The sequence below is a fragment of the Crotalus tigris genome, unplaced genomic scaffold (genome assembly GCF_016545835.1).
Source record: "Crotalus tigris isolate CLP2741 ecotype Arizona unplaced genomic scaffold, ASM1654583v1 scf7180000018733.473104, whole genome shotgun sequence".
NCBI classification, from domain to species: Eukaryota; Metazoa; Chordata; class Lepidosauria; order Squamata; family Viperidae; genus Crotalus; species Crotalus tigris.
In genome coordinates, this window is record NW_024097173.1 from 247546 (window position 1) to 260775 (window position 13230).

Genomic DNA, 13230 nt, shown 5'->3' on the forward strand with positions numbered 1-13230 from the left:
TCTGACCTCTTCATAGAAAAGAGCTCTGGCTGACATGTGCAAAAAGACAGTGGATCGTCGCATTAATTTTGAGACAGCTTATTTAATTTGATCCAAACCAACAATACAATCTGGAAAATTGATTTGATTTGGGGATTAAATCCAGTTGCTTTTAATTCTCTTCTCTGAGTGCCTCTGGGTCTATAAAATTCTGCTGCTAATCTTTCTGCTGTCAGCAAAGACCAAGATGCATCAAAAAACTGAATTATAGATTCTAGATTGAATAACACAAATTCTATACCAAAAAAACCCCGTCCTCCTCTTCCCATCACTATAACAACATCTGCTTGTTGACGAAAACAAACACGTAGCTGAGCTCCAGGGTGTAACAGCTCTCTGAGTTGAATTCAGCCTTATAGCAGCCCAGGCTGAAAAATGATTCAAGATGTTTAGCAAATTCACGAGGCCACTAACAGCTGTTGTAGTGGCCAATGAGCCAATAATGCTTTGATTGACAGGTGGAATTAATTTTTTATGGAAACTGATGCACCGGAGAGGGTGGGGAGCAGGCAGAACTTGGCAAGCATCATCTTGGGATAACTTGAGAAAAGTTGGGGAGTTTCCAGAGATGAAACATTCCTTACAAAGACCACACATTCTTTTGAATTACTGATAGACCTTGACTTAACAACATTTTGTTTAGTGACTTTTCGACATTACGACGGCACTGAAAAAATGGTCACACTGATCACCATTGCAGCCTCCCCATGGTTACGTGATCAAAATTTGGACACTTAAGAACTGATTCATGTTTACAACGGTCACAGCGTCCAGGGATCATGTGATCTCCTTTTGCGACCTTCTGACAAGCAAAGTCAATGGGGAAGCCGGATTCACTTAACAACCGTGTTACTAATTTAATAACTGCAACGATTCACTTAACAAATGTGGCAAGGATGGTTGTAATATGGGGCAAAATTCAGTAAACGAATGTCTTGCTTAGTGACAGAAACTTTCAGCTCAATTGTGGTTGTAAATCAAGGAAGACCTGTATCTATTGGAGTTGGGAGGCTGATCAAATAAATACAGATAAAATATAGATAGTCCTCGATTTACGATTATGAGAGTTTGGAAAAAATTCAGAGAAGAGCAACTAAGATGATCCAAAGCCTGGAGACTAAAACATGGGAAGAACAGTTGTAGGACATAGGTTTGGCTAGTCTAAAGAAAAGAAGAAACAGGAGAGAAATGATAGCAGTATTCCGGTATTTGAAGGGCTGCCACAAGGAAGAGGGGGTCACGTTATTCTCCAAAGCACTAGAGGGCAGGAAAAGAAACAATGGTTGGAAACTGATCAAAGAGAGAAGCAACCTGGAATTAAGGAGAAACTTCCTGACAGTGAGGACAATTAACCAGTGGAACTGCTTGCCTCCAGAAATCGTGGGTGCTCCATCACTGGAGATTTTTAAGAAGAGGCTAGACAGTCACTTGTTTGAGAAGGTATAGGTTCTCCTGCTTGAGCGGGGGGCTGGACTAGAAGACCTCCAAGGTCCCTTCCAGCTTCTATTCTATTCTATTCCATTCCATTCCATTCCATATTTTCTATTCTATTCCATTCCATTCTCTATTCTATTCCATTCCATTCTCTATTCTGTTCTATTCTGTTCTGTTCTGTTCTGTTCTGTTCTATTCTATTCCATTCTATTCCATTCCATTCCATTCCATATTTTCTATTCTATTCTATTCCATTCCATATTTTCTATTCTATTCTATTCTATTCCATTCCATTCTCTATTCTATTCTATTCTATTCTATTCTATTCTATTCTATTCTATTCCATTCTACTCTACTATTCTATTCTATTCTATTCTATTCTATTCTATTCTATTCTATTCTATTCTATTCTATTCTATTCTATTGATCTCCCTTTTCCTTCAAACTTTTTCTCTTGTCTGTTTATCTTAATCTTTTATTTTTGAAAATCAATAAAGTTATGAAATTAAAGAACTACAGCAGGCCGAAGAACACCATGTGTTCCAACACCAATTAGCTGTTGGAACACATGGTGAAATTCATGACCCGTAGGTATAATTAATCATAGTTTCAACAGGGAAATGATCAGCATCGTAGATCAAGCCAAGTCCCCCAAACACCAGAGAATGCCTAGAAGCCTGGCACTCAGACAAAACTGCCATCACCAGGCACAAAGAGATAAGCAACATTTGCACACCATTCAAAAGAATAATAAAAAAGTTTCTTTTTTAAAAAAAGAAACAAATAGACTAGAATTTCAGCGCAATCAAGGAAATATTAAGGAGAAAAACCATATTGCCTCCAACGAGGGTAATTTTATCTCTTAGCTTCTCTGGATCACACCAGAGTGCAGCAAAATTTCGAAAGCTGGACTCTACTGATGAAGATGACGAAGGGATCTGTTCAAGGCTGGTTCAGGAAGGACCGGGATGCAAAATGGACACAGCCTGATTGTGGTTGTCGTTTCCCCTTCTCATTGGGCCTCTTTTTTGCCCATGCTTGTTTTTCTAGCAAGTCGGGGGGGGGGGGAGTTTTACCCAGCACTATTTCTCTGAAGCCTCACTCATATTTTTCTTCTCGCCAGCCAACTGCTGTTGTGTATGTTGCCTGGTGTGTTTCCCCTGGCCCTTAACGAAAGAAGGTCACTGTTATTGTTTCACGGTGAAGAAAGAGGATGCAGCTATTATGTTTCCTCTCTTCTGGAGTTGCTTTTCTCCATTTCCAGCAACAGATTGTTCCAAAACGGAGCTGTTCTGCTCAACACACACACACACACACACACACACACACACACAGAAATGGCATTGGGTCTTAAGGACTGTCCAACTGAGTGGAGATACAAGCAAGTTTCTTTGCAAGGCAGATCTGAATGACATCTCTTTATTTAGACCAGCGGTTCTCAACCTTTCTAATGCCGCGACCCCTTAATACAGTTCCTCATGTTGTGGTGACCCCCAGCCATAAAATTAGTTTCGTTGCTATTTCATAACTGTAATTTTGCTACTGTTATGAATCGCAGTGTAAATAACTGATATGCAGGATGTATTTTCATTGTTACAAATTGAACATAATTAAAGCATAGCGATTAATCACAAAAACAATACGTAATTATATATTGTTAAATATTTATTTCTAATTACAAATAAATGAAATTTGTCTTGAAGCATAGTGTAGCATGGGTAACAGTCTTAGTATAACAGCAGTAAACTACATTGCTACATTTTTCAACAGTATGTGTAGGAAGCCAGTGTCAGTGCAAAGGTTGAGGTTGCTTCTTTCGCACCAGATCAGCAATTCTCGGGGCAGTCTTTGCAAGAGCACAACGATCATCTTCCACAACAAGTCTACTTTTGTATTTAGACTTGATAACCAACAGGCTGGAAAACCCTGTTTCACAAAGATATGTTGTTGGAAATGGAAGAAGAAGGCGCAACACAGTCTCAGACAGAACAGGATATGACTGCAAACATTTGATCCAGAATTTTGTAACTGGCATTATAGAGAAATCAGTTCTCGCTGTATCGCTGTTAATAAGTTTAATGAACTCCTCTTGTGCTGTCTCAGGAACATTTTCAACTTTGACTGTGAATGGGCTTCTGGCAAGTGCAAATGGGGTGTCAGGTAGATTTGGAAAGTACGATGAAATTTCATCTGCCAGCATGTACAAGTGTTCTTTCACAGAAATTATTCTGGGAATTGAAGTCCACAGGTCATAAAATTTTAGACCAAGGGTGTCTAGACCAAGGATTTTTTATGACCTGTGGACTTCAACTCCCAGAATTCCTGAGCCAGGATAGCTGGCTCAGGAATTCTGGGAACTGAAGTCCACAAGTCATAAAGGGGGTCACAGTTCCCCATCTCTCATTTAGAGTGTCTTTTCAGGAAATCTCTTAGAAGTGGATTAAATAGGGAAGACCACAGATGAAAACTATCACAGATGATTTGCAGGGAAAAGGTTTGTAGACTTGCATTTCAAGGTATAGATAGTCCTCCCCTTACGACCACGACTGGGATCAGAATTTACGCTGCTAGGTAGGGCAGCTGTTAAGGGAGTCACAGCCAATTTTGCAACCTTTTTTTTTTTTGCTGTGGTTATCAAGCGAATCCCTGCAGTTGTTAAATGAATGATTCGGTCGTTAAAGTGACTCTGGCTTCCCACGTTGATTCTGCTTGGGAAAGTTGCAGATGGGGATCACACGATCCCAAAACAAAGAAAAATGTGTTGTGCTTCCTTCAGACCAATTTCTTTATTGTTTCTCACTTATAGTCTGTCTGTTTGTTTCTCTGTCTGCCTGTCTGTCTGTCTCTATCTATCTATCTGTCTGTCTATCTGTCTACATGTCTGTCTGTCTGTCTGTCTATCTTTATCTATCTATCATCTATCTATCTACTAACCTACCTATTTGTCTCTCTCTACCTACTTACGTACCTATTATCTGTCGGTCTCTCTATTATCTATTTATCTGTCTGTCTCTGTCTCTATCTTCCTGTCTGTTTGCCCATCCATCCCCCCCCCCTCTCTCTCTCTCTCTCTCTCTCTCTCTCTCTCTCTCTTTCTCCCTCTCTTTCTCTCTCTCTCTCTCTCTCTCTCTCTCTCTCTCTCAACTATCTGTTATCTTTCTCAATTATCTACCTGTCTATTGCCTATCTATTTTATAAGACTCTTGTCACACTAAAGCATGCTACCTATAAACTTTGGGAATTATTAGGGAGGAGCCATCTTCACCCTCTTTCACTCACAGAAACTATCTGAATTGAGTTGCCTTCTTGCTCCTCCGGAATGCAGCCCCTCCCTTTTGGGAATCTGGGCCACAGTATATTCCATCACAGGGGTGCTGCAGCAGTTGTAAATACACTCCACAAATATTTCCTGTTTGGACTACCTCGCAAATCTGACAAAATCTCTTTGGTTTTCTCACTACAGGTAAGAGTTCATTCAGTGACAGTTCAAACTTACAAAAGCACTGAAAAAAGTGATTTAAAACCGTTTTCTCACACTTACGACCGTTGCAGCATCTGTGTAGCTAACTAATCAAAACTCAAAGGCTTGACAACTGACTCACGTTTATGACAGTCGCAGTGTCCCAGGATCACGTGACTCCCTTTTGTGACCTTCTGACAAGCAAAGCCAATAGGGAAGCCAGATTAACTTAACAACCATGTTACTAACAATTGCAGTGATTCACTTAACAACAGTGGCAAGGAAGGTCATAAAATGGGATAAAACTCATTTAACAACTGTCTTGCTTGGCAATGAAAACGCTGGCCTCAGTTCTGGTGGTAAGTCGAGAACTATCTATCGAGCCATGCTGTCAATGCTGTTTTTTGCCAATTGGAGAATTCCTCAGCTCAGCCACAGAGAATAACGTAACATCCATACAAGCAATGATAGCTGGTAGGAAATAGATTAGGGTCCTCTGTTTCATCGGTGTTTAAGAGACACTCCTGTTTCAACAGATATAGCTCAGGAACTCCAAGGGATCTATCACTTAAGTGAATCCACAGTGATGACCCAGTTTAGTGACCCACCAAATTCAGCTGATTTCCAATTATTGATGGGAATCAGCTGAATTTGGAATTTTTGTTACAATAACAGAGGTATAGAATCATAAATCACATGAGGAACTAGCACTGCTGTATAAAGTCTTAGTAAGGCCACACTTGGAATATGGCATCCAGTTTTGGTCAACACACTATAAAAAAGATGTTGAGACTCTGGAAAGAGTGCAGAGAAGAACAACAAGGATGATCAGGGGGCTGGAGGCTAAAACACATGAAGAATGGTTGCAAGAACGGGGAAGGTTAGTCTAGTGCAGGGGTAGGCAACCTCGGCTCTTTGATGACTCGTGGACTTCAACTCCCAGAATTCCTGAGCCAGCATGGCTCAGCTTGGAAACCTCTCTCTTTCCCCTCAGCATGGCTGGCTCAGGAATTCTGGGAGTTGAAGTCCATGATTCATAAAAGGGCCAAGGTTGCCTACCTCTGGCCTAGGCCTAGGTCGCTTTATGACTTGTGGACTTCAACACCCAGAATTTCTGAGCCAGCCATGCTGAGGGGAAAGGGAGAGGTTTCCAAGCTGAGCCATGCTGGCTCAGGAATTCTGGGAATTGAAGTCCACGAGTCATAAAAGAGCCAAGGTGGCCTACCCGTGGACTAGTGGAGAGAACAACTAGGAGTGACATGATGGCAGTCTTACAATATTTGAGGGGCTATCACAGAGAGGAGGGAGTCATCCTCTTCTAAGCACCTGAAAGTAGATAAGAAGCAATCGATGAGAGATAATTAAAGAGAGAACCAGCCTAGAACTAAGGAGAATTTTCCTGTTAGTCAGAACAATTAATTAGTGGAACAACCTGCCTCCAGACGTTGTGAGTGTTCCATCACTGGAAGATTTTAAGAAGAGATTGGACAGCCATTTGTCTGAAATGGTATAAAGTCTCCTGCTTGAGCAGGGGGCTGGACTAGATGACCTCCAAGGTCCCTTCCCACTCTGTTATTCTGAAATCAATCAACTTCAGCCAGTTATTGATGCGGTCCATTTTGCCACATTAGGATGTGATCTTTTTAATAAAGACGCGCATATTTCCACATAAATAGCCGTTGAACTGAAACTTCCTCACTGCCACAACATATTTTCAGGCGCATAGAATGGAAGCATGGAAACTGCTAATCATGTTCTGGATAAACCTCAAGTAAAAGATAAGAAGAGTTTTCAGGAAAAGGCGTCATCCATTTTGCTCCTCTAGGAATTCTCCTGTTTAGATACCAGCAGTGTGTGGCTGATCTTGGCAAACAATGTACACTCCCAAATATAGGATGCACTTTTTCCACCCCAAAAAGAAACCAGAGGGAGAAAAGAGAGAGAGAGATAAAGTTGTAATTTAATTCTCCGTAACAAAAAAAAAAAAAACCCCAAACTTTTAAGAATAGTGGTCCCACCTAATTCTCCAATCAGTTGTGGATTTTACCGAGCACTTTTCACTTTTATGCTTCTAGTTTACAAGAAATGGATACATTTTTCCAAAACTCCCTGCTTGGGGAACAGCAAAATTGTCTATTTATTTTATTAACATAATATAAAATATGAAAATACAAAAGCAAATAGTAGGGAACAAAGTTAAGGGGGAGGGAAAAAAAGAGAAGTGTGGGGAAAAGGGGAAAGAAAAAAAGGTATTGACTTCCTTTTGTCGCAGTAAAATAAGACATTAAAATCAAATCTCAACTTTTTACATTTCTATAGTAGTATGAACTAGCCATTTCTATATCAACAAATCAGTCTAATCAGTAAAACCCAAAATCAAAGCATCATTTTTTTCCCACCTCGTGCATAAAGTCCAGAAGTGGTTTCCAAGTAGAAACAAAAGTTCTTATATTTTTTTGTTTTATCAAAACAATTTTTATCAGTTTAGACATCTCTACTAACTCCATCAACTTTTGTATCCATTCATCCATAGTGGGAATCGAAACATCCTTCCATTTTTATGTGTAGAGTAGTCTTGCTGCTGTCAACATATATAAAATCAGAGTTTCAATTTTTTCCCCCAAGTCTTTTTCCATGAGACCCAGAAGAAAAGAACGTCAAGATTGCATTGTTCTGTTAGTTTGCAGAGCTTTCTTTCGTTAAGAGAGAAAGCAAGTTCACATAGCATGCTAAATCAAACCCTAGTTTGTTGCATTATGTTATCGGAGCAGTCAACCAGCTGATTCAGCACCAGAAGTATTTTTTAAACGTTTGCCAATGGGAGGGGTCTTTACTGGGTCCTGCAGAAATAAAAATTATAGGATGGTCCTTTTTCTTCTTGTGCCATATCCGTTATTGGATGTTGGCGATCCTGTTTTTATCAGCAGCCACACGAAAAAGTGCTGCTGAGTTTTGTCCAAACCAGTCCCTTAGATTTTGAAGCCATGATGTTCTTCTTCTGCCTGGACCTCGTTTGCCTTCCATCTTTCCCTGGAGCAGTGTTTCCCAAACTTGACAATTTTAAGGCATGAGGACTTCAACTCCCAGAATTCCACAGCCAGCACGCTGGCTGTGGAATTCTGGGAGTTGAAGTCCACATGCCTTAAAATTGTCAAGTTTGGGAAACACTGCCCTGGAGGATTAAATGGAGTATGCCGTATTTTTCTGGGTGTTGCATCACATGTCCGAAATATTCTAATTTTTGTTTTTTAATTGTTTTAATGATTTTCCTTGGCTTTCCCAGGCGGCTTATCACCTCCTCATTTCTGATCTTGTCAACACAGCTTATACGTAACAGCCGCCTGTCAATCCACATTTGAAATGCTTCTAGTCTCTTCAGGTGGCCTTCTGTCAGAGACCAACTCTCTACTCCATAGAGCAGGATAGGAAAAATATAGCATCTGACAAGCCTGATTTTCAGTCTTAGGCTTATATCGTGACTGCAGAAGACCTTTTTCATTTTGAAGAATGCTGTTCGGGCTTTCTTTATCCTCGTCTTTACTTCAGTGGTCATGTCCTGTAGGATGGTCCTGCTCAAACATTTTTGAAAGACAAGCAAATTATCACTAGAAATTTTTTTTTTGCTTTCAAGCAATAGAGACTTTCGTCTATTTTAAACATGCCCTATGTGTTATTTTATCCTTAATCCTATTTGGGAGGATGGGCTGCAAGATATTACAGATACCAAACAAGGAAAGAGGGTGATGGATGAATTGAAGCTGAGACTGAATAGTTAAGACCTGGTAACATGAGAAGAGCAGAAGAACTGTCTGTCTATCTGTCTCTCTCTCTCTCTTTCAACCATTATCTCTATTATCTACCTATTATCATCTATCTATCTCTATCTCTTTATCAGCTATCTGTTATCTCTTACTCTATCATTTACCTATCATCTAGCTATCTAGCTATTGTGTATCACCTATCACCTGCCTGTTTTATCTATCCATCCATATTTATCTACCCATTCATGCATCCATCTATCATCTCATCCACCATCTTTTTTTATCAACTATTATCTCTCACTCTATCATCAATCCATACCTCTCTCTATCATATCTATCATCTCTCTCTTTCTATCTATCGATCTGTCTGTTTGTCTGTGCCTGTCTATCTATCTATCTATCTATCTATCTATCTATCTATCTATCTATCTATCTATCTATATCTATCTATCATTTCTTACTCTATCCATTAATCCATAACTAGCTTCCTTCCTTCCTTCCTATCTACCTACCTACCTATCTATCTATCTCTCTATCTACTATTTTATCATCCATCCATCTCTCTCTCCCTATATATATATATATATATATATATATATATATATATATATATATATATATATATCATATCTCTATCATTATCTAGCTAGCTAGCTAGCTAGCTAGCTAGCTATCTCAGCTATTTTATTTCTGTATCATCCATCCCTCTCTATCATCCATCCATCATCTATTTATCATCCATCCATCCATCCGTCTATCTATCTATCTATCTATCTATCTATCTATCTATCTATCTATCTATCTATATTTAATGGTTTTCTGTCTCCTTTTCTTCCATAGTTGCGGAATGCCAGGATCAAGTTTGAGCATGATGGAGAAAAAAGGTATATCTATTTTATTTTTTCATTAAATTTCCCCCCTATAGATCCCTGGACCTGGGTCTGTCAGGTTTAGATATTTTGCTTGTTTTTGCTGAACCTTAAAAACCATAACTCATAAGTAAATAAACCCAACATTCTTTCCCTTGTTTGATTGTTTTCGTCAGAAAGTTGTCCCCCTTCAAGTATCCCTACAAAATAATTATATAGTACTGAGATGTTGGCAATATTTTTTATTTATTCTCTCATGATTACATGCCATTCCCTTTGAAAAGTAATCAATTAAATTTAATTTAATTTAAAATATTGAATGTGGCCCTACCAATCAATTTTGCAACTCTGGGTAGTGAACAGTAGATGGAACCAAAAAACAAAACACAAAGCATTTCAGTTAAAATCCAAATCATTACTCAGCAAATGACTCTGAGCAGCTTACATTCTGCATTCTGGCAATAAGATTAAAATGCAGTTATGCCAATGTATTAAATGCATTCGCTTAGTTAAGAATTGAGTGGAAGGACAGAATTTCTCAGCGTTGGATAATAAGGCGCAACTACTACAAGTAGTCCACAATCGTGCCCAAAATTTCTGTCGCAAAATGAGACAGTTGTTAAGTGAATTTTGCCCCATTGTTTGCCACCGTTGTTAAGTGAAACGCTGCAGTTGCTGAGTTAGCAACCCGGTTGTTAAGTGAATCTGGCTTCCCCATTGACTTTTCTTGTCAGATGGTCGCAAAAGGGGGTCACATAAGTCAGGGACGCTGCGACCGTCATAAAAATGAGTCAGTAGCCAAGTGTTTGGATTTTGATCATGTGACTGTGGGGATGCTGCAATGGTCGTAAGTGTGAAAAATGGCCATAATTCACTTTTTTCAGTGCCGCTGTAACTTTGAACGGTCATTAAATAAACCCTTGTAAGTCGAGAACCACCTGTATTATATTTTCCATGATACAGTTAAGCAGATATGAAGATTCCCTTTCTTGCTACACAGGTGCCATTTTCCTCTGACATACGGATAGTCCTTGATTTATGACCACAGTTGGGATTGGAACTTCTATTGCTAAGCAATGCCCTCAATTTTATATACTTTCTTTTGAGAGCAGGTAGCAGAATTTCATTTTTAATGTGGGCCAGTGTGCTCATAGTAGAAAATGACAATAAAGATTTATCTTATCTCATCTTATCTTATAATTTTGCACCTTTTTTTGCTATAGTTATTAGGCTAATCAGACTGCTTCCCCCATTGATTTTGTTTGTTGGAAACTGGATGGACAGGTCTCAAGAGGGGCATCATGTGACCCCAAGACTGATGTAAATATATACACCATTTGCACAAGAGTTTAAATCACAATCATATGTCCACTGGGGACACTGCAATGATTGTAAGTGCAAGTATCAATTGTAAGTCAGTCAGTCAATCAGAATAGATCTGGAAGGGACCTTGGAGATCATCTAGTCCAGGGCTTTTCAACCAGTGGTATGGGTACCACCTGTGGTACATTGGCATCTGGCAGGTGGTACGTGACAATCCTAGAAAAGGGGTAGTGGGGGAGGGGAAGGAGCTGAACTGGTGGCAGCAACGCACAAGCCTGAGCAAGAGAGGGCTGGAGCTGCAGGGCTGTCAGGACTCAGCGGAAGCGCCAGGATCAGCGCCAGGCTCCAGCTGGAGCTCTGCGCTGATCCTGGTGCTTCTGCTGAGCCCAGAAGAAGCACCAATCAGCTGGAAAGCAGCACTGATCCTGGCACTTCCGCTGAGCCCAGAAGAAGTGCCGATCAGCTGGAAAGCAGCACTGATTCTGGGGCTTCTGCTGAGCCCAGAAGAAGCATCGATCAGCTGGAATGTTGCAGCATCTCCAGGTCTTGTGATTTACATTCAGATGCTTGGCAACGGATTCATATTTATGACGGTCACAGTGTCCCAGGGTCATGTGAAGTGACCAAAACCTGCTGCAATCACCCAGCAGACGGGGGGAATAAAAACCAAATACCCCCCTCCCCACCCCCGCTGCCAATCCCCAACAGAAATGCTCACAACAATGAAAACCTCAGACAGGAGGAAGAGCGTCGCCGGGTGCTGTCTTGCTCGGCTGTGGCTTGGGCACTTTTTTCAGTGCCAGTGTAACTTCGAACAGTCACTAGGCGAACTGTTGTAAGTCGAGGACTACCTGTACTTTATCACTTTTTTCCTTTTTTGGGGGGGGTCATCAAGTTTTTGACACCTTGCTAGGCGACTGGTGGTATTCAGATGTTGCCATATCCTAAAAGTGGTACAGTGGGTGAAAAGGTTGAAAAGCCCTGTTCTAGTCCAACCCCCTGCTCAAGCAGGAAACCCTATACCATTTCAGACAAATGGCTGTCCAGTCTCTTCTTAAAAACTTCCAGTGTTGGAGCATTCACCACTTCTGGAGGCAGGTTGTTCCCCTGATTAATTGTTCTAACTGTCAGGAAGTTTCTCTTTAGTTCTAGGTTGCTTCTCTCCTTGATTAGTTTCCATCCATTGCTTCTTGTCCTGCCTTCAGGTGCCTTGGAAAATAGCTTGACTTCCTCTTCTTTGTGGTAGCCCCTCAAATATTGGAATACTGCTATCATGTCCCCCCTACTCCTTCTTTTCATTAAACTGGATACACCCAAGTTCTGCAGCCGTTCTTCATATGTTTTTATCTCCAGGCTTTTGATCATCTCAGTTGCTCTTCTCTGCACTTTTTCCAAAGTCTCAACATCTTTTTTGTAGTGTGGTGACCAAAACTGGATATGGTATTCCAGGTGTGGCCTTACTAAGGTTTTATAAAGTGGTATAAAGTCACTTTAGGGGTCATAACTTTGAACAGTCGCTAAATGAATGGACATAAGTCAAGGATTGTCTGTAGCTTACATCAGAATTCTGTAAGCAGTCTAAATGTCCATGAGATCATGGGGGAAAGGAGACCATATTCTTGATAAATATTCTGGTTTTCCAGGGCCTGGAAAGTGGGGCTTTCCTTGACATTCAGCAGAACCATTCTAACATAACTCACTACACATTCACAACATTATAGATAGCCCTCAACTTACAACCATTCATTTAGTGGCCATGAAGTTACCACTAAACTAAAATAAGTGAATTGTGCTCGGTTTTCACATTTACTACCATTGCAGCATTCCCTTGGTCATGTGACCAAAATTGTTTGGCAACTGGCATGTATTATGACAGTTGCAGCATCCCGGAGTCATGTGACCCCCTTTTGTGAGTTTCCCAGCTAGCTTCCCACAAGCAAAGACAGTGGGGGAAGAAAATTCACTTAACAACAATATGATTCAGTTAACAACTGCACTAATCTGCTTAACAACAACATCTGATTTGCTTTGAAAAGGTCATAAATTAGGGAACGGCTCCCTTAATAATTGTCCTGCTTAGCAACAGAAATTTTGGGCTCCCTTATAGCAGTGTTTCTCAACCTGGACAATTTTAAGGCATGTGGACTTCAACTCCCAGAATTCCACAGCCAGCATTGCTGGCTGTGGAATTCTGGGAATTGAAGTCCACATGCCTTAAAATTGTCAAGGTTGAGAAACACTGCCTTACAGTAATAAGTCGAGGACCAGCTATAAGTAAGCCTCAGTCACAGAGATTTTATTTGCCTTTGTGTACAAGAGCCTGCTGTTACAAAAAGTACACAGG

General features: G+C 40.4%; 1 protein-coding gene across 3 annotated transcripts in view; it reads left to right on the plus strand.

The window, feature by feature from the left end:
• The window catches only part of LOC120313608 (mitogen-activated protein kinase kinase kinase 3-like), a 118088-nt gene that overhangs the window by 51961 nt on the left and 52897 nt on the right, over nucleotides 1-13230 (plus strand). For all 3 annotated transcript variants that reach the window (XR_005558190.1, XR_005558191.1, XM_039355688.1), the window contains exon 4: nucleotides 9535-9578. Coding sequence is in view for 1 of the 3 variants with exons in the window: in XM_039355688.1 (XP_039211622.1) it covers nucleotides 9535-9578 (44 nt within the window). In the remaining 2 variants the exon portion in view is untranslated. The remainder of the gene's footprint in view (nucleotides 1-9534; nucleotides 9579-13230) is intronic.